This window comes from Physeter macrocephalus, chromosome 4, assembly GCF_002837175.3.
Source record: "Physeter macrocephalus isolate SW-GA chromosome 4, ASM283717v5, whole genome shotgun sequence".
Lineage (NCBI taxonomy): Eukaryota > Metazoa > Chordata > Mammalia > Artiodactyla > Physeteridae > Physeter > Physeter macrocephalus.
The window spans coordinates 52,277,218-52,298,015 of NC_041217.1; the positions used below are offsets into that span (position 1 = coordinate 52,277,218).

The 20,798-nt window shown below is 37.2% G+C and overlaps 2 protein-coding genes across 6 annotated transcripts in view; one reads left to right on the forward strand and one right to left on the reverse strand.

Annotated features, from left to right (window-relative positions):
• Positions 1–3,124, reverse strand: part of CNST (consortin, connexin sorting protein) — a 136,174-nt gene extending 133,050 nt beyond the window's left edge. The window contains exon 1 of one of the 4 annotated variants that reach the window (XM_055084200.1): positions 2,938–3,104. The gene's annotated coding sequence lies outside the window, so the exon portion shown is untranslated. Of the gene's footprint in view, positions 1–2,937 lie in introns of all 4 variants that reach the window. The other 3 variants (XM_024133637.3, XM_055084201.1, XM_055084202.1) reach the window with 3 other exon arrangements.
• Positions 3,125–3,452: 328 nt separating this feature from the next.
• On the forward strand, positions 3,453–19,437 carry TFB2M (transcription factor B2, mitochondrial). Of its 2 annotated transcripts, XM_007121362.2 has the most exons (8): positions 3,453–3,771; positions 4,451–4,539; positions 8,279–8,432; positions 8,764–8,912; positions 11,238–11,327; positions 13,865–13,927; positions 17,089–17,240; positions 18,697–19,437. In XM_007121362.2, exons 1-8 carry the CDS (start codon positions 3,462–3,464, stop codon positions 18,872–18,874), a joined length of 1,185 nt encoding a protein of 394 aa, XP_007121424.1. In that variant the 5' UTR covers positions 3,453–3,461; the 3' UTR covers positions 18,875–19,437. The 2 variants fall into 2 exon arrangements, with proteins under 2 accessions (XP_007121424.1, XP_007121425.1); XM_007121363.4 differs by lacking the exon at positions 11,238–11,327 and having other exon boundaries at positions 18,697–19,280.
• The last annotated feature ends 1,361 nt before the right edge of the window (positions 19,438–20,798 follow it).

The following is a 20,798-nucleotide window of genomic DNA, read 5'->3' on the forward strand; positions in this document are numbered from 1 at the left end:
TGTCAGTAGCGTTCTCTAAAAAAAACTGCCATATTCCCTTTACAGTTTAACCAAACCACCAAACACATGCGTGTTTTGCTATTACTCAGGCTCCCAGTGTTTTAGAGCCAAAAAACATACCCTCTTCCTTCCTAGTTTTTGCTAAAAAGATTTTATCTTTCCTTTAATAACAGCATCATATATAGAAGCACATTTGCAGAACTCTTAGCCATACCTGAAACCAATTCAGAAAATAAGCCTCCAACAGTAGGTACTCTACCTGTTTACCATAAAGTTCAAACGTCTCGTATGTTTTCAAGTTCTCCCTACTTAATACCAACAGATATAATAGACAAAGACTCATACAGTGTCTTGACACACTGTTGACACGCAGATGTAATTAACTGTAACAATGACACACCAGGAAATGACTGAGCACTCTATACATCTTATGACACTCACTAAACAAGCACAGGGCACCTGTTAATCCTCCTCAGTATTAACACAGTCAACACAAAAAGGAAGAGACTTCTTGGGACTTTCATCCTGCTAGAATTTTCTCAGTTTGAATATCCCAGCACTTTAGGAAAAAGATTTTTAAATTTACTCCACAGAATTTACCCCAGACTCTCAGGGTAAGGAGATATCTTAAGAATCACACATATCCTATAGATATGTGCTGCCCAATAAGGTCTTAGTCACCAGCTAAGACATGTAGCTGGTTGGAATTCAGATGTACTGTAAATGTAAAATACACATGAGATTTTGCAGATTCAGTATGAAAGAATGTAAAACATCTCATCATTAACTTTTAAAACTGATCACATGTTGAAATGATATATATAGAAATCAAATAAGTTAAAATTAATTCTACCTACTTCTTTTTTACTTGGTTAATGTGACTAGAAAACTTTAAATTGCTCATATAGCTTGTATTATATTTCTATTGGACAGCACTACTATAGACTCACAGCCTAAATTCTGATAGCAAACTATCACTTGGCATTTCCCAATTACAACTACCATATAAAAGTCAAAAGAAAAATCAGTATTTTGACTTCTCTGTCAATTAAACTGGGATAATAAAAAAAAACTTAAGAATAGTGTAAAAATAGTAGAATCACTTTGCCTGACACCACTCAACAGATATTACATTACTTCAAAAAGGCAAAAATAGCACAGGATGCAAAAACTACACCTCTTAAGAAAATAAGATGGAAAATATACAAACAAGGTTTTTCTAATAAAGTAGGTCTAAATGCTGATTATAAAGTTCACTTTTAAGGGAAATGGATATTTCTGTCACTTCTAGCACCTGGGACCTCAGAAAAATAAAATGTGTAAGATTCTGTCTCTTCTATTATTCAAGCATCGTCAACCACAAACAAACCATTAACACTATAAAAAGGGAAATAATTACCATAACCTAATTCTCTTTTCCAAAATCAAAAGACTATAACACCACTCAAAAGCAAAATTAAAAACGACATTAATTTCTCTAGGATCGAGTAGGTTATCTTTGGTCCACAAATATTATAAAATAAGAAAGCATATTTTAAGGTAGGTATTTTTTACCACAATTTTTTAAAGTATATTTTAAACGTGAGAAATTCAACAACACAGTTCTATGAGTGAACCATTTCTTCCTCTACCGTAATAGATCTTTCTGCTTTGATTTTTAAAATATTTAGGCCTCAAGGGCTCTTGGGGAAAAAAATCCAGTGTATTTCTGAATGTACAGAAATATTTTTATAAGGAGAGATGGGTAGACAGCTCAGTAAAAGGATCGGGTGTGTGGAGCTCTCTCAGGCGTTCAGAGGATGCAAGAATAACTTCTAGAGTTGTCAATGGGGAAACTGTATTAAAAAAAGAATTTTTAAAAATTAAGACCAAAGTTCCCAGGGCTTCCACAACAGTTGACAAGACACTTTCTACGGTGTCCTAACAAATTTACAACCCGAAAAAGGCCATACTCGGCCATCAATTCTTTATCCATTTGATATTCATCAGCCGAATAAATCTTCAGACTTCTATTTGCTAGGCGATACATTCATTAGGAACCTTTTCCTTGTGCATTTAAAATGCCAAGCCCAATTACGCTCCCAGTCAGGTACGCAGAAAGGACTGTACATATTTTAAAATAGGAAGTTGAATGGCTGCAGTTTCCTGCCTTGGTGGAAAGGGTGATGGGTAAAGCTCTTTCTGAGTATAATCCTTAAATACTGAAATCGCTCTCAAAGAATTGAGTCTTCTATCACTGTCCGGTAGGTAAAAAGACTGCCAAAATTTCCATTAGAGCATCCTATTTTTAGTCTTTGGAATCGGTCTTTTAAATCGTATTCCACAGTACAATGTGTTTGACTAAGTTTACAAAAGCAACAAAATAAGCATCCTAAGACCTTAATGTTTTCAAGTTCAGGAAGGAATTTTAAACTTTTCAACCTTATTTTTTAAAATCTTAACTTTAAATCTTATAAACGCGCAAATACAAATAAAAACTAAGATAAATATTGGCCCAGAGGGAGGAACGGAAGGGAGACACTAGGTGCTTCCTGACAACCTAAGTGGTGAGGGGAAGAAAACAGGTATGAAGGAAAGTAAAACCACCCACAGGGGTGGAAAGACACGGCTGTGGGCAACAGGACAAAAAGGAACAGAGGCGCCGTGGAAGCCGCAGGCTCCGCGGGGAGCCGGGCGAGGGACGACTCCTGGCGCGAGTGCCCTAAGGAGGGAGAAATGGGCGCGCTGCGCAGGAAGAGGCCACAGCGGCGACAGAAGAGAGGGAAACAGGAGAGCGCAGAAAGGGAGGAGGTGAGGGAACAGGGCTCCACCGCACCGAAAGGGCAGAGGCGGCGCTGCCGAAGGAAGAGCGCCGGGGGAGCAGCGAGGGGGTTCCCAAAGGCTTTACCCTAGTCGCGAGCCGGCCGGCCAGCTGCGACCCGCTCTTCCTCTCCTCACCTGGGAACCGGAGACGAAAGGAGGGCTACCGCCGGGCGCCGGATCCGCTTCCAGCCCCGCTTGCTGACATGGCGGCCGACCAGCTGTCACAGAGCTTGCTCGGGTCTCCCGCCGCTCGCGTGGAGGAGACACCTCTTGCCTTCCCTCCCCGCCTCCCTCTGCGAACCCCTCCCGGCTCGCTGGCTGCTGGCCGGCGGCCCGCCACCGCGGAGCATAGAGCGCGGATGGCTAGAGAGGAGGCGCAGAGGACGAACGACCATAGAGTTCGAGTTCAGACACCGCCTGGATGGTCCGTCTCTCTCCTCGGCCGTCCACTCACAGTCTTCGGGCGTCTGCGCCGGTACGGAAACGGATGTGACGGCAAAGGCAAGATGGAGAGGTCGTTCGCACGCAAGGTTTGGAGTGTTTACTTCCGCCGGCCTAGACCCAGGGCAGGGAGACGTAGCACGTGGGCTTCCCTGTATGGAGTTCGTCGACGATGTAACGACCCTGGGTAACACTGGGACAGGCCTTAGAGGGTGAGAATGTGGGTCCCAGGGGTGGGACTTCCCTCGCGGCTGATGCTGTCAGCCTTGACCCGCGCTGGGCGCTTTTGCATTTTGAAGTCGGGAGCGGTGAGGCTGATGGACGTCCCGGCGGGGAACCGCCGTGGCTTGTCTGACTACCACCCGCACATGATGCCCAGTGTGGGATTCGGAAAATCGTCCTCGCGTGTGTACAGATGCCGCTCAGAGACCAAGCGGTACATAACCAGCCCGAGAGCGGCTGAGACCTTGGTGCGGATCCTACGGGGAAAACGAAAATCTTGCCAGCTATTCCTGGAGTGCAATCCAGGTGAGACCCTCGACTTCATTTTCTTGGATGTTCACTTCTGCAGACTGTAAAACATGGCCTCTTCCTTTAAGCAGCTTATATGGCCTGTGTTTATCATCACTCCACAAGATATTTCTGTAGCAGTTTGCACTTTACAAAATATTTTGATAAAACATGCTTTTAGATTTCACCATCTTCCCAAAAGAACTTTTATCTTACCCTTTCGTGCATCTTCTATAGACCGCAGCAGGATGCTGGGAACACAAGATTTATAGACTTCTTGAAAAATAATTTTAAGCACCATTTCCTATCATGGGGAGTCAATTCTGTTTAGGTTTGGCAATATTTTTGATGATAAAGTATCCAGAGAGTCTATGAGTAAGTGGTAAGCTAGAGGCAACTTTTTTGTTTGTTTTTTCTTGAGAGGTAGTGAAACATTGTAAAGAGCGCAGGTTTTGCAGTCTTTGACGGAATGGATTCAAAGCCAGGCAGCACCACGTTCCAGTTGTGATGGTGGAGTCAAGTGACTGTATCTAATCCGCAGTTTCCTTATATGTAAATCAGGAGTGTAATATCCACTTTGGGAATGTTGTGAGAATTAAAATTGTATCATACAGGTAAAACATCTAATTTCTTTGATATTGAAAAAGATTATGTTGTTTCTTTTGCAGATAAACTTTTCGTTCTGTTAATATACTAGGTCCTGGAATCCTGACCCGAGCATTGCTTGAAAGTGGTGCCAAAGTGATTGCTCTTGAAAGTGACAAGACTTTTATTCCACACTTGAAGGTATATTTTTGTTTCTAAAAATAATTTATTGTTCCGTCAGCTACCTTTGAGTGGTTTAAGGAAGTAAAATTAAGCACACAGTTTATTTTTAAACAATCACTTTTAGGGGCAATGCCTATCTTGCTAGCCCCAGTGACTAGAACACAGTAAGTATCAATGATTGTTGAATGACTGAAAGATGGATTCAGAGACTTTTTTTCTGGTTCTAGCTCTGCTACAGATGGGTGACTGAACAAAATGTATAACTGGTATCTCTAGGCTTCTTTCCTCGTACTAGCAGGCTATGCTGTGCCTCTTCTTTCTTAGAAGGGGGTAAGTGAGCTTAGAATCTAACTGGAATGCTAAGATTAGGTTAATGGGACTGTGTTAACTCTGGACTTAGGGTTTCAGAGGCAAGAAAAGTTTGGTGTATTCAGAACAAATTGCATGGAGTAAAGGCATTATCCAAATGGATTTTTTAGTGAATTTGGCTTCATGTATAGCTGACAAGTTCACATAACAGTAAAGTGGAAATTCCTTACATCATTGCCAGCCTCTTTTTTGTTCTCTTTCTCTCCTTCCCTCCTTTATAAATCTTTTGATTCAATTCAGGAAATTTATACTTCTCTGTGCCAACTTCCTGAAACCATGTAAAACAGTGTTATCTGAAAGTGCAAGATGACAACAAAAAATGATGAAAATGTATACAAAATCCTGCTTTTTAAAATATAACTGTCATATACACTACCAAACGTAGGGTGGATAGCTAGTGGGAAGCAGCTGCATGGCACAGGGAGATCAGCTAGGTGCTTTGTGACCACCTAGAGGGGTGGGAGGGAGGGAGACGCAAGAGGGAAGATATATGGGAACATATGTATATGTATAACTGCTTCACTTTGTTGTAAAGCAGAAACTAACAAACCATTGTAAAGCAATTATACTCCAATAAAGATGTTAAAAAATAATAAATAAATAAATATAACTGTCACATTAGATGGTTGTTTTTCTACAACTGAAAAAATTCAGGGTTTTTGAAATCAGATTATTTAATTGATGTTAAATCTGGAATTCCAAAAACATGAAGAGAAAAAGAACCCATAAAATTATTCAAAGATTCAAGATCATGAAATGTAATTTAGTAAACATAGCCATCTGTAATTTCAACCTGGAAATTAAAAACAAGATAGCTCTTATCTTGGTCTTTAAAGGGGGGGTACTTTTGAAGATTAATCTACATGTTCACAAAATAATTAAGGTGGTATTAAAATGTCCTTCTGTTTACAGTTTGTTATCCTGTAACACAGTGGTTGCTTTTCTGTAAGATCAAGATAACAGTAGTCTCAATTTAAAAACAGTTGAATCAATGAAACAGAGTGATTAGGGACTAGAGAATTCCTCACAGTATTTCTTACAGAAATATCAGTCATAAAATGTTTCTGGGGCTTCCCTGGTGGCGCAGTGATTGGGAGTCCGCCTGCCGATGCAGGGGACGCGGGTTCGTGCCCCGGTCCGGGAGAATCCCGCGTGCCGCGGAGCGGCTGGGCCCGTGAGCCGTGGCCGCTGGGCCTGCGCGTCCGGAGCCTGTGCTCCGCGACGGGAGAGGCCGCAGCGGTGGGAGGCCCGCGTACCGCAAAAAAAAAAAAAAAAAAATGTTTCTGAAGCTGTTAACGTAAGCACAAAATTTATATGTCTAACTCCCTATTCCCCCCTCCCCCCCCAGCACTAACTTGAGCTCAGCCATTCGTACACGTTCTTTCACTCATTGTAAAGTGAAAAGCCATTCAAAGTTTTGTGTGAATTCATGTATATTTGCAAGAATAAAAGAGAAGTAGTCATTTATATAGAACCTTTGCAGCCCTGAATCAGGGCGTTGAAGTGGTGCTCTTAGCAGGCAGTGCTTCTAGCCACCCAAAGGCTCACAGTTTTGCTCCTAAGAACTAAAATTATTTTCAAGGATAATGCTTGACTCTGGATTTTTATCTAAATTTAAAATCCCATGGACTTCCTTGGTGGTGCAGTGGATAAGAATCCACCTGCCAGTGCAGGGGACACACATTCCGTCCCTGGTCCAGAAAGATCCCTACGCTGTGGAGCAACTAAGCCCATGCGCCACAACGGCTGAGCCTGCACTCTAGAGCCTGCGAGCCATAACTACTGAGCCCGCGTGCCTAGAGCCCATGCTCCACAACAAGAGAAGCCACTGCAATGAGAAGCCCACGCACCACAACGAAGTGTAGCCCCTGCTCGCTGCAACTAGAGAAAGCCCACGCGTAGCAATGAAGACCCAACGCAGCCAAAAATTAATTAATTTTTTAAAAACAATCCCTCTCACCCCTACTCCATTTCCCTGACAAAATTCCTGGGACTTCACATTAACCATGTTTCAAGCAGGAACAGCGCAGCCAGCCAAAAATTAATTAATTTTTTAAAAACAATCCCTCTCACCCCTACTCCATTTCCCTGACAAAATTCCTGGGACTTCACATTAACCATGTTTCAAGCAGGAACAGTTTGTTTTCCTATCTGGATGTGCTAGAGATACACATGTTGCCAATTGTGTTCTGCAATAATGAATCATCACAATATTGTAATCAACTATACTTCAATTTTTAAAAAAAGATAAAATACCTTTAAAAAAACCAAAGTAATAATAAATCGTGATATATCTCATTTGAATTGTGAAGACTATTGCTGCAGAAATATCTGTATGTGTTCAGTTGAAGAGACATCAGCTTTTGTGGTAAACTGTGTCTTATTTCAGCACATTTATGTCTTCAGCCTGGACTTCAGTATTCAGGTCTATAACTTCTTACCTGCATCTCCACTTTAATCACCTAATAGGCATCTCAAAATTAACATGACCAAAAATACATGGTTTCCACCTCCAGTCTGTTCCTTTCACTAGTTTTTTTCAAGGGTCCCCTTGAAAGTAATCATTAAAATTTATTAAATTTAGGAATAGAACCATATTTATAGGTTGAATTCAAAAGGTTAAGAAAACTTAGGTTTTTTAACTCATAACTTTAAATTGCAAATTCACTGAAACCTTGATAAATACCAGTAGAATTTTCTGTGCATGAGAACCTCAGTGTGCACATCAAAACATTGCTCTCTTCTATTTGATTTTTTTGTAACTTCAAATTAAGTTTGTAGGGTCTATAGCTAACACTTCCTCTCACTACTAAGTTCTCCAGCGCTATAAAAAGATTGAGGTATATTAGACATCTTCTAGTGTGCAGGGAGCTTTCCTTCTATAGTTGGCTCTGTCTTTAAGAAAAGTAAATGAACAATTAAGAGGAAAATAGAGAGTGACCTACATAGTGAGCTAAGTTCATTTGGTGAAAGACTAACTAAACTGTTCTGGAAAAAAGGAATACTCTCTTGAATCTATCTGCCTTTCACTTTAATATTTTTATTGTTATTTTCTGTTAAAACATCTTCCCATGACTAGCAGATGAATCACAGCTCTGAATAACAGAAGCCATTTAGATAAAGTAAAGAAAGTAAAAGGATATGTAATAATTTGTTGAAGGTTTCTATTTTGGGGGCTTTTTCTTGGTAATATTGTATTCACTTTTCAGACATTAATTGATTTCTATTAACTGTTACATTTTAGGGTATGTTAGTAATGTTTTCTTTGCCTCTTTATTGAGGTAGCAATATTTTTTATAAGAATTACTTTTTGAAGTAGATCTTGGAATTGTTACAAGGTCTGCCTAACACTGAAATTTCTAAACATGTTCTCTCTGTCTCTCTTTAGTCCTTAGGAAAAAAGATGAATGGAAGACTAGAAGTGGTCTACTGTGACTTCTTTAAACTGGATCCTAGAAGTCGTGGAATACTAACACCTCCCATTATGACTTCAGATATGCTTTTTCAGTATTTGGGAATAGAAGCACAGCCTTGGTCAAAAGGTGATTTTTGTCATTCAGTAAAGCAAGTACCTTATAATTTGTCAGCTTTCTCTAGCAGTACACTAGGATTGTTGATATTTGTGTAAATGTTTATATTACACAGTTTATGGGTGGTTGCTCTTAAGTTGAATATGGCTTTTCCCTCACCTAGATACAATCAGCAGTTTTGTGGAAGCCAAGTTCCAGATCAAGGAAAGATGCTAAGGCTTAGTTTTGATCGAAATAACCTTAAAGTAATATAGTTTGTTAACCTAATTTGACTCAGTAAAATATGGTCATAGGAAAAAGTGTTAAGAATTTATTTAAATATTTTTGCTTGTATTCTTAACAGGTGCCCCTTTAAAAGCAATTGGGATCTTACCACCTAAAAATGAGAGAAATGCACTTTGGAAACTTTTACATGACCTATATTCCTGTACTTCTGTATATAAATATGGACGAGTAGAACTAAATTTGTTTATTACTGAAAAGGAATGCCGGGTAGGTTATTAACAAGTACCTAATTTTTTGTTTTAAATGTTCTGTGATTTTTCTCAGAGTAGTCTTAATCGATGTGATTTTAATTTGGGCTCATGACATTTGAGAGTACTAAGGTTGTTTTAAAATTTCTATAGAGCATTCTTTAGGTATTATTTTTTAAAAGGTTTTTTGTGTGATAAAATATATATAATGTAAAGTTTACCATTTTAACTATTTTAAGTGTACAGTTCAGTGGCATTAAGTACATTCACATTGTGGTACAACTATTATTACCATCCATCTCTTCTCAGAACTTTTTCATCATTCCGTACTGAAACTCTGTACCCATTAAACATTAATTCCCCATCTCCCCACCTCCCCTGTGCCCCTAGTAACCACTGTTTTATTTTCTGTTTCTATGAATTTGACTATTCTATGTACCTCATGTAAATGGAATCATACAGTATTCCACTTTGTGTCTGGCTTATTTCACTTAGCATACTGTCTTTAGGGTTCATCCAAGTTGTAGCATGTGTCAGAATGTCATTCCTTGTTATGGCTGAATAATATTCCATTATATAATTAGACACCACCCCAGCACCTTTTGTTTATCCATTTCTGTCAATGGATATAATTGACATGTTGTACTGTATAAGTTTAAGGTATATAGTACAATGTTTTGACTTACAAACCTCATGAAATGATTGCCATAATAAGTGTGGTGAACATCCATCATCTCATATAGATACAAAATAAAAAAATGTTTCTCCTTGTGATGAGAACTCTTAGGATTTACTCTCTAATGACTTTCATATGTAACATACCACAGTGTTAATTATGTAGTTGTACACTACATAACTGGACCTTTGTACCTTTTGACCACATTCGTTCAATTCCCCCTCCCCTCCACCCCTGCCTCTGGTAACCACAAATGTGATTTTTTTCTATGAGTTTGTTTTTTGAAATATAATTGACCTAAACATTGTGTTAATTCCTGCCATACAACATGGTGATTTGATATGTCTGTATATTATAAAATGATGACATGTTTATATATTACCATCTATCATCATGCAAAGATATTATATTATTATTGATTATATTTCCCACACTGTACATTTCATCCCCCTGATTCATTTATTTTGTAACTGGAAGAGTGTGCCTCATAATCTCCGTCATCTGTTTCACTTATTCCCCCACCCCCTCATCTCTAGCAACCTTCTGTTGTCTCTGTCTGTGACTCTGTTTCTGTTTTTATGTTTGTTCATTTGTTTTGTTTTTCAGATTCCACATATAAGTGAAATCATATAGTATTTATCTTCCTTTGTCTGAGTTATTTCACATAGCATAATGTTCTCTAGATCCATCCATGTTGTCAAAAATGGCAAGATTTCATTCATTTTTATGGCTGAGTTATATGTGTGTGTATATATGTATATGTAAAACATATACATCTTCTTTATCCATTCATCTACCAGTGGACACTGAGGTTATATACCTTTCTCGGCTGTTGTGAATAATGCTGTAGTGAACATAGGGTTTTAGACTTTTTATTCTTTGAAATCAAAGGGCTTCCTAAAGTCCTTGAGAGTTATGTTTCTTTGCTGCCCAGATGCTTCATGTTATTAATCTTATAATCCAAGATGACTGGAAATGCTTATTTGTATATAAGAGAACTATGGGTTGAGATGGGGGGCGGCGGAGATGAAAGCAAGAGATGAAGGGATGATTTGCTTACCAAGATCCAAATAGTAAGTAAATAGTGACTGTCCCTGGAAGAGAGTAGGGAACTCAGAACCTTGAGGCTGTGTGCATACATGAAGGAATGAAAGGAAGAGAAATAGGAAATGCTTCGTCAGGTTTCATCTTGCTACTAGTAGAATGTTCTAATGTTTCTTTTACCATGGACCTTTTCACATTTGGTTTTCTCTCTGCAGTGCCCTTTCATTCAGTGAGGTAACCTCTGATCCTCAAGTGTCAGCCTAAGTAATTCTTGACTCAAAATTTAATAGCCCAGCTAATGCACGTTTCTATCACATTTACCCTTCACCACAGTAATTATACATTTCTGTGTCACTTTTTGTTTAATGAGAATTTGCCCTGATAGGTGATATGGTTAAAGGAAATCAGTCTCAAATACATTATATTTTAAGTGTACATGGTGATATATTTCAATATGAAAGTTTAAGAAGACTTTCTCTTTTCTTTGAAATGGTTAAGATTCTGCATTTAATTCTAATTTTCTTTCATTTCTAGATATCATTAAGGTATTAAGATCTGACATATGATTTTGACTGATTGGCTATAGCTATGTATAACATGTAACTTCTATTTTCCTTTTACTAGAAAATAATGGCAAACCCCCAAAATCCAGGCTTGTATCAAGCATTAAGTGTGCTCTGTCAAATAGCTTGTGGGATTAAGCTCCTGCATACAGTGAGTAAAATCCTTCTAAATTTCAACAAAGAACTTCATGGTTTTTCAAAGAGGCTGTATTTCTGTGACCAGATTAATTTTATTATTTTTCCCAAGTGTTTAAGATAATAGAGCACTGTACTGATGTTTTTCTGTCACAAATATTTATATACTTCTCTCATTATAAAAATAATATATTCTCATTATAAAAATGTGAGACGTGTTAAAGAAAGAAAAGAATTTAAAAAATCATCACTACAGTTCTACCACCCAGAGGTCACTATTGATGTTTGTGGCATAATTTTAGTCTTTTATTTTTCCTTTTTTTTTCTTTTTGTGTAGAGATTATATTATTTTTCATTTACTAGCTAGTAGTTAATTATAAGATTTTTTTTCCCTTCTATCTAAACATTTTTCTTAAGTTTTTAATAACTACTTAATACCTCATTATAGAGCATTCCCCTTTTTAGTTTATTTCCTTAGGCAATATCAGAGTTGTCTAATAGGAAGACAATACAAGCCACATATGTAGTTTTACATTTTTTTTAGTAGCCAGGTTACGAAAAGTAAAAAAGAAACAGGTGAAATTAATTTTAATATTATGTTTTATTGAATCTTCTCAATTCAAAACATTATTTCAGTGTGTAATATTTTTAAATTAGTTATTACATAATTTACATTCTTTTTTGTGTAATAAAAATCCATTGTATATTTTACACTTACAACCAATTCAGACTGGACACATTTCACATGTTCAGTAGCCACATGTGACTAGTGTCTACCATTGTGTGTGTGTGTGCCTGTGTGTGTGTGTGTGTGTGTGTGTGTGTGTGTGTGTGTGGCTGCCATTTTTAATAGAGGCCTAAAAGCATAAGAAAAAAAATAATAAATACCATTTCTTTCATACCATAATTTACCCATCCTCTTTTTTTTATTTTAGTAGACTAGAGTATATATCAAATTGTTTTTATAAGGAATATGTTTGTATATTTTATGAGCGCTTGTTCTTCCAAGGATATATTGGTTTAATTTTAAAAGAGTGTTTCTCCATGTAGTCTCTTCATTGCTTTTGTCCAGGAACACATTAAGACCTTCAGCGCATACTTAGTTGTTAGAACGTTATCTCATTTGATTTTAGCTTTTGTTCCGATTCTGGTTTTTTTCCTCCAAAACGTATCAGGTTCTTAGGTTGGATCTCTCTGTTCCTTGTTTTTCGTATCTGTCATACTCTCATCCTTTTTCTGTATTCCCAGAAATCTTTTTCACATTTAGCCTTCATGGCACTGACCCTGCTTTCTGCCTATACTACATATTGTAATCTTGGTACTGTAGTTCTTGGTTTCCCTAAAATCCTTTCTTAACCCCGCTGATCTCCTGTCATTCTGTTGGCTTTTCATCTCAGCTCTTCTCTCTTCCTGGCTTTGGCTAGTTTCTTCATAGAAGGCCCTCTGAGGACTTCAGCTTTCAGGATAGTTTTCTTTTAGTGCAATATTTGTTTTCAAAAGCCCTGTGTTGAGTTTTGCCATTTATTAACCTCCAGAAAGGAGAGGTCTTTCTGGACCCGGCATTTTTAACATTTGTCCATTATATACCTACTGCTGGATGGTCTGTTGTTGAATTCAATTCCCAAGGTCTTGAAGGTCTTCCTCTCCTGTGGGTTTGGTAGATGGGAGTGAGGTCTTCTCTGTGCCCACTGCAGTGCCCTAAACTGCTGTGGATAGACCAAGTGTCGGGGGAAGCTGCAGTGCTCACTGCTGCTGCTGCTTTGCCTTCCTCCACTTAGTGACATTCCTGGAACTGCTGGGAGTTTCACAGATGAGCAACAGTTGCATTTTTCATTCTACGTCAATTGCCACTGCAATTAGTAATAAATTATCGTTTTTGACCTTACATCCAATGTTATAAGTTTTAGTCTTTTAAGTCTGTGTCAAATGCTGTTATTTTGGAATTTAATGTGTGTATATGTATTTATATATATATATATATATATATACACACACACACACAAAATAATTTTTCACTTGGGTCATCTTTTAAAATTGCTTCATGTACAAAATTGTATGTACAAAAAATTAGATACAAGGAAGTAATGATCCTTTTAAAAATTGACACAAGTTTCTTTGTCTGTCTCCTTACATGTCCCAGCATATTCATATCAGTGGTTTTTCCACTAAGGTAGGGCAAAAACGTCCCCATAATTGATCTGATCGCCCCTAAATTGATTGTGACTGTAATATGCTGGCTATTAAAAATAACTTTAGAATGTATTTGCATAATTACGTTAAGGGCAACTCTCTTTTATCTAAGCAAGTAATAGAGTTACCAGTATTTGGACAGACCTTTGACTCCCCTTTTCTTTATCTAAAAAAAATGAGAGAGAAGAGAAATGTATATGATTTAACTGTCACATGTTTTTCTTATATTCAGTTAGACTGGAGACTTGGCTTTAATTCATTCTGTTGTTTAGGCAAGACATTTTTAAAGGCAGTAATAATGTGGGGCACTTTGCACAAAGAGAACTGAAAGAAATGTTTTCTTTTTGTTTATCTTCACTCAAGGAGTCTTGCTTATCATTTGGCACATATACCGCAAATGGGCAGCTGGCAAAGCAAAAGCATAGGGTAAGAACGAATGAATACCTTTCCCTTTTTTCCTCAAATGTAACAGTCTTTGTTTTCTTTTACATTATCTGGTATTCTGTATTTATTTAAATTTTTAATTTTAGAATATCTAGAAAATTTTTAAAATATATCTTATTGATTTTAATATATTCAAATTATTTTGGAAGGCAGTTATATTTTTCAGCTGTTTATACAATGAATGCTAGCATAATAATAGGCTTAAACACAGATTCTGACTTTTTTTAAATATATAGATTTATTTATTTATTTTTGGCTGCGTTGGGTCTTCATTGCTGCACGCAGGCTTTCTCTAGTTGTGGTGAGCTGGGGTTTCTCTTGGTTGCCATGTGCGGGTTTTTAATTGCAGTGGCTTCTCTTGTTGCGGAGCGCAGGCTCTAGGTGCACGGGCTTCAGCAGTTGTGGCACACGGACTGAGCTGAAGCATGTGGGATCTTCCTGGACCAGGGCTCGAACCCAATGTCCCCTGTATTGGCAGGTGGATTCTTAACCACTGCACCACCAGGGAAGCCCCTGACTTCTATTTTTAACTTTTGAAATGAAGATAACCTCTCAAATTTGGAAAACACATGAATATTAAAATGATTATTCATCTAATTTGATAAACTGAAAACAAGATTTTATACCTTATTAATAAATCAGATATGTAATATTACTACTTATAATGGTTTATTTCACTAACAGGTACATCTTGTTTCTTACCCTAGGGGTTGGGCTTTATTTTTTTATTATTTTTTTTTTTTTGGTGGTACGCGGGCCTCCCTCTGCTGTGGCCTCCCCCGTTGCGGAGCACAGGCTCCGGACGCGCAGGCTCAGCGGCCATGGCTCACGGGCCCAGCCGCTCCGCGGCATGTGGGATCCTCCCAGACCGGGGCACGAACCCGGTTCCCCTGCATCGGCAGGCAGACGTGCAACCACTGCGCCACCAGGGAAGCCCTGGGCTTTAATTTTTGTTTATTTTTTCCCTTCATAAAGAACCAAAGTGATTATGTTATAGAGTGATCCTCCATTTAGATTATATAGGGCTACTTATAGTGAAATTGTTATTAAGTAGCTGAAGTTTTAAAAACAATTTTTGGACTCAATTCAGAAGTTCCACTTCAGGATTAAATGCTAATGATTCCCTGATCTCAGCGTATTAGTTCAGTCTGACTTTCCCATTGCTTACTACTTTGGTTTTTTTCTCGCTCTTGCCGCTAAAGGAAAAAAGGAAAATTATCAATTTAGAAATATTCTGATTTTAGAATAATCAGTGATCATTGTGATTTTAGTTCTGTTTCACTATCCATAAATGTAATTTATGTAGCCTCACAAAACAGAATAGGGGTAATACATTTTGGCTTGATACCAGTAGGAATTTATCCAAATGACCCTGAAATTAATAACCCTGCATATAGGACACTTTCCCATTTTCTCAATGACAGTGTCAAAAACTAAAACATTTTTTTGGCCGACATAAATGCATAAACTTTTAAGGATGAAAATGAAATAACCAAATGTTATGTTTTATGAGAAAATTTTATTCAGATATTTCACGTCTGATGTTGGTGTGTTCATAATTGTTACAGAAGCGCTTTTAGATATTTAACAGCTTTTTAAAGCACATGATCTTCATTTCCATTGAAGTGGTTTGAGGTTTATACTTTTTTGAAGCCATGTTTTTGTGCTGTCACTGGAACTTTTTTCCTAAGCTACATATAACCATTTATTGAACATCAGGAAAGTTGTTTTTCCTCTACTTATCAAGTAAACCTATATCTGTAACTCCAGATCTATTTACAAGATGCTGTTTAAAGTCACCTTCCAGGGACTTCCCTGGTGGCACAGTGGATAAGAATCCGCCTGCCAGTTCAGGGGACAGGGGTTCGAGCCCTGGTTCAGGAAGATCCCACATGCTGCAGAGCAACTAAGCCTGTGCGCCAGAACTACTGAGCCTGCGCTCTAGAGCCTGTGAGCCACAACTACTGTAAATAAATGTATTTTTAAAAATAAATAATAAAGTCACCTTCAAAAGACTTGTTAACAACAACATATAATGCTGTCAATTGTGACGTTATTCCCCTCCCTAATTGATAATTGCTAAATATGTTAACATTTTATTGCCTTCCTTTTTTACTAATTTCTTCAGCTACAGGAATTCAAAACTAGAAACCAGAATTGATTGAAATTTTTTTTGGCCAACATGTCTTCCACAAACAGTATTTATGTTTAAATATGTATATATATAGGTATTTATTATAAAGTAAATAAGGGGTTACTAGCTAATATGTGAGATATCCTAAGAACTCAAACATAAGGCTCCCTCTGTTCTGGGGAATAATTTTAGAGGAAAAAACATCTTAATGTTACATCAAGTCACATACAGTTTTTATTTTAATCTGTATAATACTATATACTAAAGCAGGTTGGCAAACTTTTTGTGTAAAGGGCCAGAGAGTAAATATTTTATGCTTTGCAGGTCCCATATTCTTTGTGGGTTTGTTGTTTTTTTTTTTTTTTTTTTTTTTTAAGAATCCTTTATAAATGTAAAAACTGTTCTGTGCTCCATATTATACAGAAACAGGCAGGCCATGTACCATAGTTTGCTAACCCTATATTTTTTAAAAATCCAATTAAAAATTATAAGGCAGTAATTTTTTTTATGCTTAGGATCTGGTGTTATGCCTCAAATACAGAAGAGACTCAGCATATGCTAGTGTCACGTTTAGGATTTCATTTTTCCCTACTTACAAGTTAATAAGCTGTTAATGTTTCATGGGTGCTGGGCAAAGACACAGACTCCTGTGTCCTGTGGAATAATGTGATATTGCGCAGTTGGGTGGTGTGCATGCAGTGGGTTTGCACTGCAGCTGAGGAACACAGAGCTGGGGGAATCCACCTCTCTTTAGCAAACATTAATGTCAGTCTATAGAGAGACATTATCTCATCCCTCAAGGTGACTCACTGCAGACAACCCTGAGGAATGGCCCAGGTTAAAAGCAGTTGGGGCCCTGCATTCTTGTCACATCCAAAAAGAACCTATAGGGACACGCAGGGTGTATTGTGATTGCCTCTTCCAAAAGGTAGCTTGGATGCGTAAGTGAACAATGTCTTGCACTGGCAGTATTTTATGACTAACACATTTTATGTTCCTTTCTCTGCAGGAACCATTAGAACAAAACCTGTGTTTTATTCAGCTGACTCCTCATAGAAATTTATTTACAGGAACCTTAACACCTTTTAACTATGATGTGTTTTTTCACATGTTAAGGCAGTGTTTTATGAAACGCAGTGCCAAGCTAATAGACCATTTACAGTAAGTAAGAAAAATGAAAGCAAATATAAAAGTAGCAACTTAATGTGCGAATTGTACTTTCATGTTAGAGCTTTGTTTTTTATATTTTTTATATCTTCATTAACAGTGAGGTACCATGTTTTCACTCATCTGTTTGTCTCTACAAAATACTTCATTCTCGCCAGTACACATTTTGAGGAAAATATATTTTGCACATAATCTCCTGAGCTTAATTTTTTTTTTTTCCTTCTTTGAAAATACAACCAGGGATGCCTACAATTTGTTGTATCTTTGTCAGGATTAATCTAACTACATGAAGAACTGGCTGCTTGCCCCGGCGTTAGTGGTAGCATGCCCACCATCCACCTCTTGTCATTTCCTGTCATTAGTGGTTCTGTTTCCTAGCCAGTGCAAGCACAGACCGTTATACCACCCTAGCCCTCCTGCTCTGGCTCACCTTCTATGTTTCTACCTAAAGCCTTATAGAAATTCTACTGTTACTGCCTGCTTTGTGTCTATGTAATTTTTACATAGGGCTGATGTGTACAGTTCTGTAAGTTGTGCATTTTACCATGTACATCAGCCCATAGTCATTCAAAGTGCTGTCAGAGAATGGGCAAAATTAATAATCATTTTAATTAATTTGATCATCATTTAATGTGTAACTCTGAGTGAGCTGATGATTGAACAATATTTATGTAAAAAATAAATGTTAAAAGTGGCAGTAGACCAGTAAAAGTCATCTGTTTTTCATCTTGTCACCTTGTGATAGTGGCTATTTTGAATGAAAATATCAAGAGTGTAGGAAATTAAGGAATACATATGATAAACTGTGGTTTAAAATGTTAAGAATTGCCTTGGAGAGCCTGTGCATTGAAAGGATGTTTACAGCTGTGACCAAGATTCCATTCACAGTCAAAAAGTATTGGAAATATTTTCCACCAAAATATTTTAGTACAGTTGTTTACTTGTTATTGTCAGAGGCTCACTGGTGGTTTCTTGCTAGGCTAATAGAATAAGGCAGTTTTCTGCTTTATAATTTATTCACAGTAATTGTTACATAAAAATGTGAAAATTATTTCCTCTTCTGATAACGAACAGTAGTTTCTGCTGTTTGTACTTATTAAACTTTTACATGAACCTAAATGGAGTTAAGAATATTTTTGCAAAGAGAATTAAAAGATGAAAGGTAGGCAGAAGAATTTTTAAGGGAAATGTTAAACTAGAATTTTGCCTAAGAATTGATTAGAACATGTTAAAGCCTAAATCAGCTCTTTTCATTACAGGCAGGCCATGAAACTTTAGGAATAGACATAGTTAAAGCTATATATAATAGGCAGGCTATTAAACTGAATAAGATTAATTATATATAATAAGTTAGGCATTTTAAATTGGCTTAGAAGCCACCTCTATCAATATTAACTGACAGTTGTTATGATAAAGAATTAAGCACATTTACTTTGTATTTATTTTGCAGTTCATTGAGTCCAATTGATGCAACGCATATATTGAAGCAAATTAAAAAAAATAAAGATGTGAAAGTAATAGATATGTACCCTGAAGACTTTCAGCACCTTTTTGAAGTCATAGAGTGTTCCAAAGATGATAACTATAAGTGGCTATATGATGACTTCATGGAAGATGTAATCATGTAGAGAAGTGGACTCATAAGACATTAACTGGAGCTGTTTATTTATTTGGAAATTATGGCACAAATGAAAAAGAACTGAGTTTGAAAGGCTCACATCCTTTCAACAGAAGATAACTGTTCTTGTTTTGCACAGCTAGGCAGATCATTTCTTGTGCCGTTGATACCATTACTGTATTGGATAAAATAATGGCTGCTATTTTATTCAAACTGAATAAAAGGAAAACTTCAGTTAATTGTGAATTTGATCAAATTGGATTTGTTTTGTTTTAAATTCCCATCTACTATAAGCATACTGGTAGTTATAGGGTATTAGCAGATGAAATTTAGTTTTAAAAATTCTTTTGGCCAAATATGTTATATTTAAATATTCAATTTTCACTGTCGATTTTTATATCCTCCTGGGGGAGCAGAAGAGTTTGTACATAATTAAACTTGGAAAGTAAACTGATTTAATGGATTTTTTACTTTTCAGTTTGTTGAAATGTATTATCAAGTACTGTACAATGAAATTATTTAAATTTTAATATGGTTTAAATTTTTTTAGAAATTAAAATATTTTAAGTAATAAGATTTTGTGCCTATCTGTTCAAACATAAAATTGACCCTAACTTATTCACTTTAAATTCTGTCACTTATAGTCTATGTACTTTCAGTGAGTAATTCAGTCTGTGTTATTCAAAACTCTCATGCATTTTCATTCCATCAAGAAAGTTCATCTGAAGTTAGACCTTTACATGAACCTAAATGGAATTAAGAATATTTATTTTCTTAGCTCTTTGAAGAAGCTACTAGATTTTACCTGAGACATCTAATCTCCTCTGTTAGATTTCTTTGCTGTTATAACACTTCATAATACCTAAGGCATATTATTAGTAACTCTTTGTAAGGTGTGTGTTTTTAATAACACTTAGCCACACCAGTTCTTCCCAACGTCCCTGCTATTGTCCTTGATTCACAATTCAGTCCAGCTAGAAACTCTGAATCCTTGTTTGTTTATTTTTAATTTTTTTTGGCTGTGTTGGGTCTTCGTTGTTGCGCACGGGCTTTCTCTAGTTGCGTCAAGCAGAGGCTGCTCTTTGTTCTGGTCTGCTGGCTTCTCACTGCCGTGGCTTCCCTTGTTGCGGAGCACGGGCTCCAGGCCCATGGGCTTCAGTAGTTGTGGCTCGCGGGCTCTAGAGCGCAGGCTCAGTAGTTGTGGTGCACAGGCCCAGCTGCTCCGCGGCATGTGGGATCCTCCTGGACCAGGGCTCAAACCCGTGTCCCCTGCATTGGCAGGTGGATTCTTAACCACTCTGCCACCAGGGAAGCCCTGAATGCTTTTTCCTCTTGTAATTCCTATCCTGCCATTACATAATCTGCCTAATCTTTATAATGTCATTCTGCTCAATCCTATGCCTTAGGCCTAAATTTCTCCTGGAACTTCTTAACTACCTCTGTCTCATCTTCCAATACATCTTGTTTATTACTGCTATGTTAACTTTCTAAAACATTTATTTCACCATAGATTCTTCTAAGGCCTTGGTTTCCTAATGGGTAATAGTGGCATCTGTTAGGGTTCTTGTCAGGAGTAAATCATTTACGAAAAAGGGCTTAGTGTAGAAGCTGACAGTGGTAGTTATAAGTGTTGGTGTAATGCATTATCTTCCCCCACTCCCTCATATATAGGTAGCCAGAGACCTCTGTGCTCTTCATTCTGCATTGAAAAAACTAGAGTTTTAAAAAAAGGGATTTACAGTTGTGTATTCACTAAAAGATATGAGTAATTAATGAAGCTTAATATGTGGGGGTAGTTGCTCATGGTAGCAGTCAGGTACCCCAAGAATTTCAAATTAAAGGTAGCCTTTTTACACAGTAAAAACCCAGAGGCGTCAATAGGAACCGAGGCCTCTGGAAAGGCCAATTAAGTTAACTAAAAATTTACAGCCAAT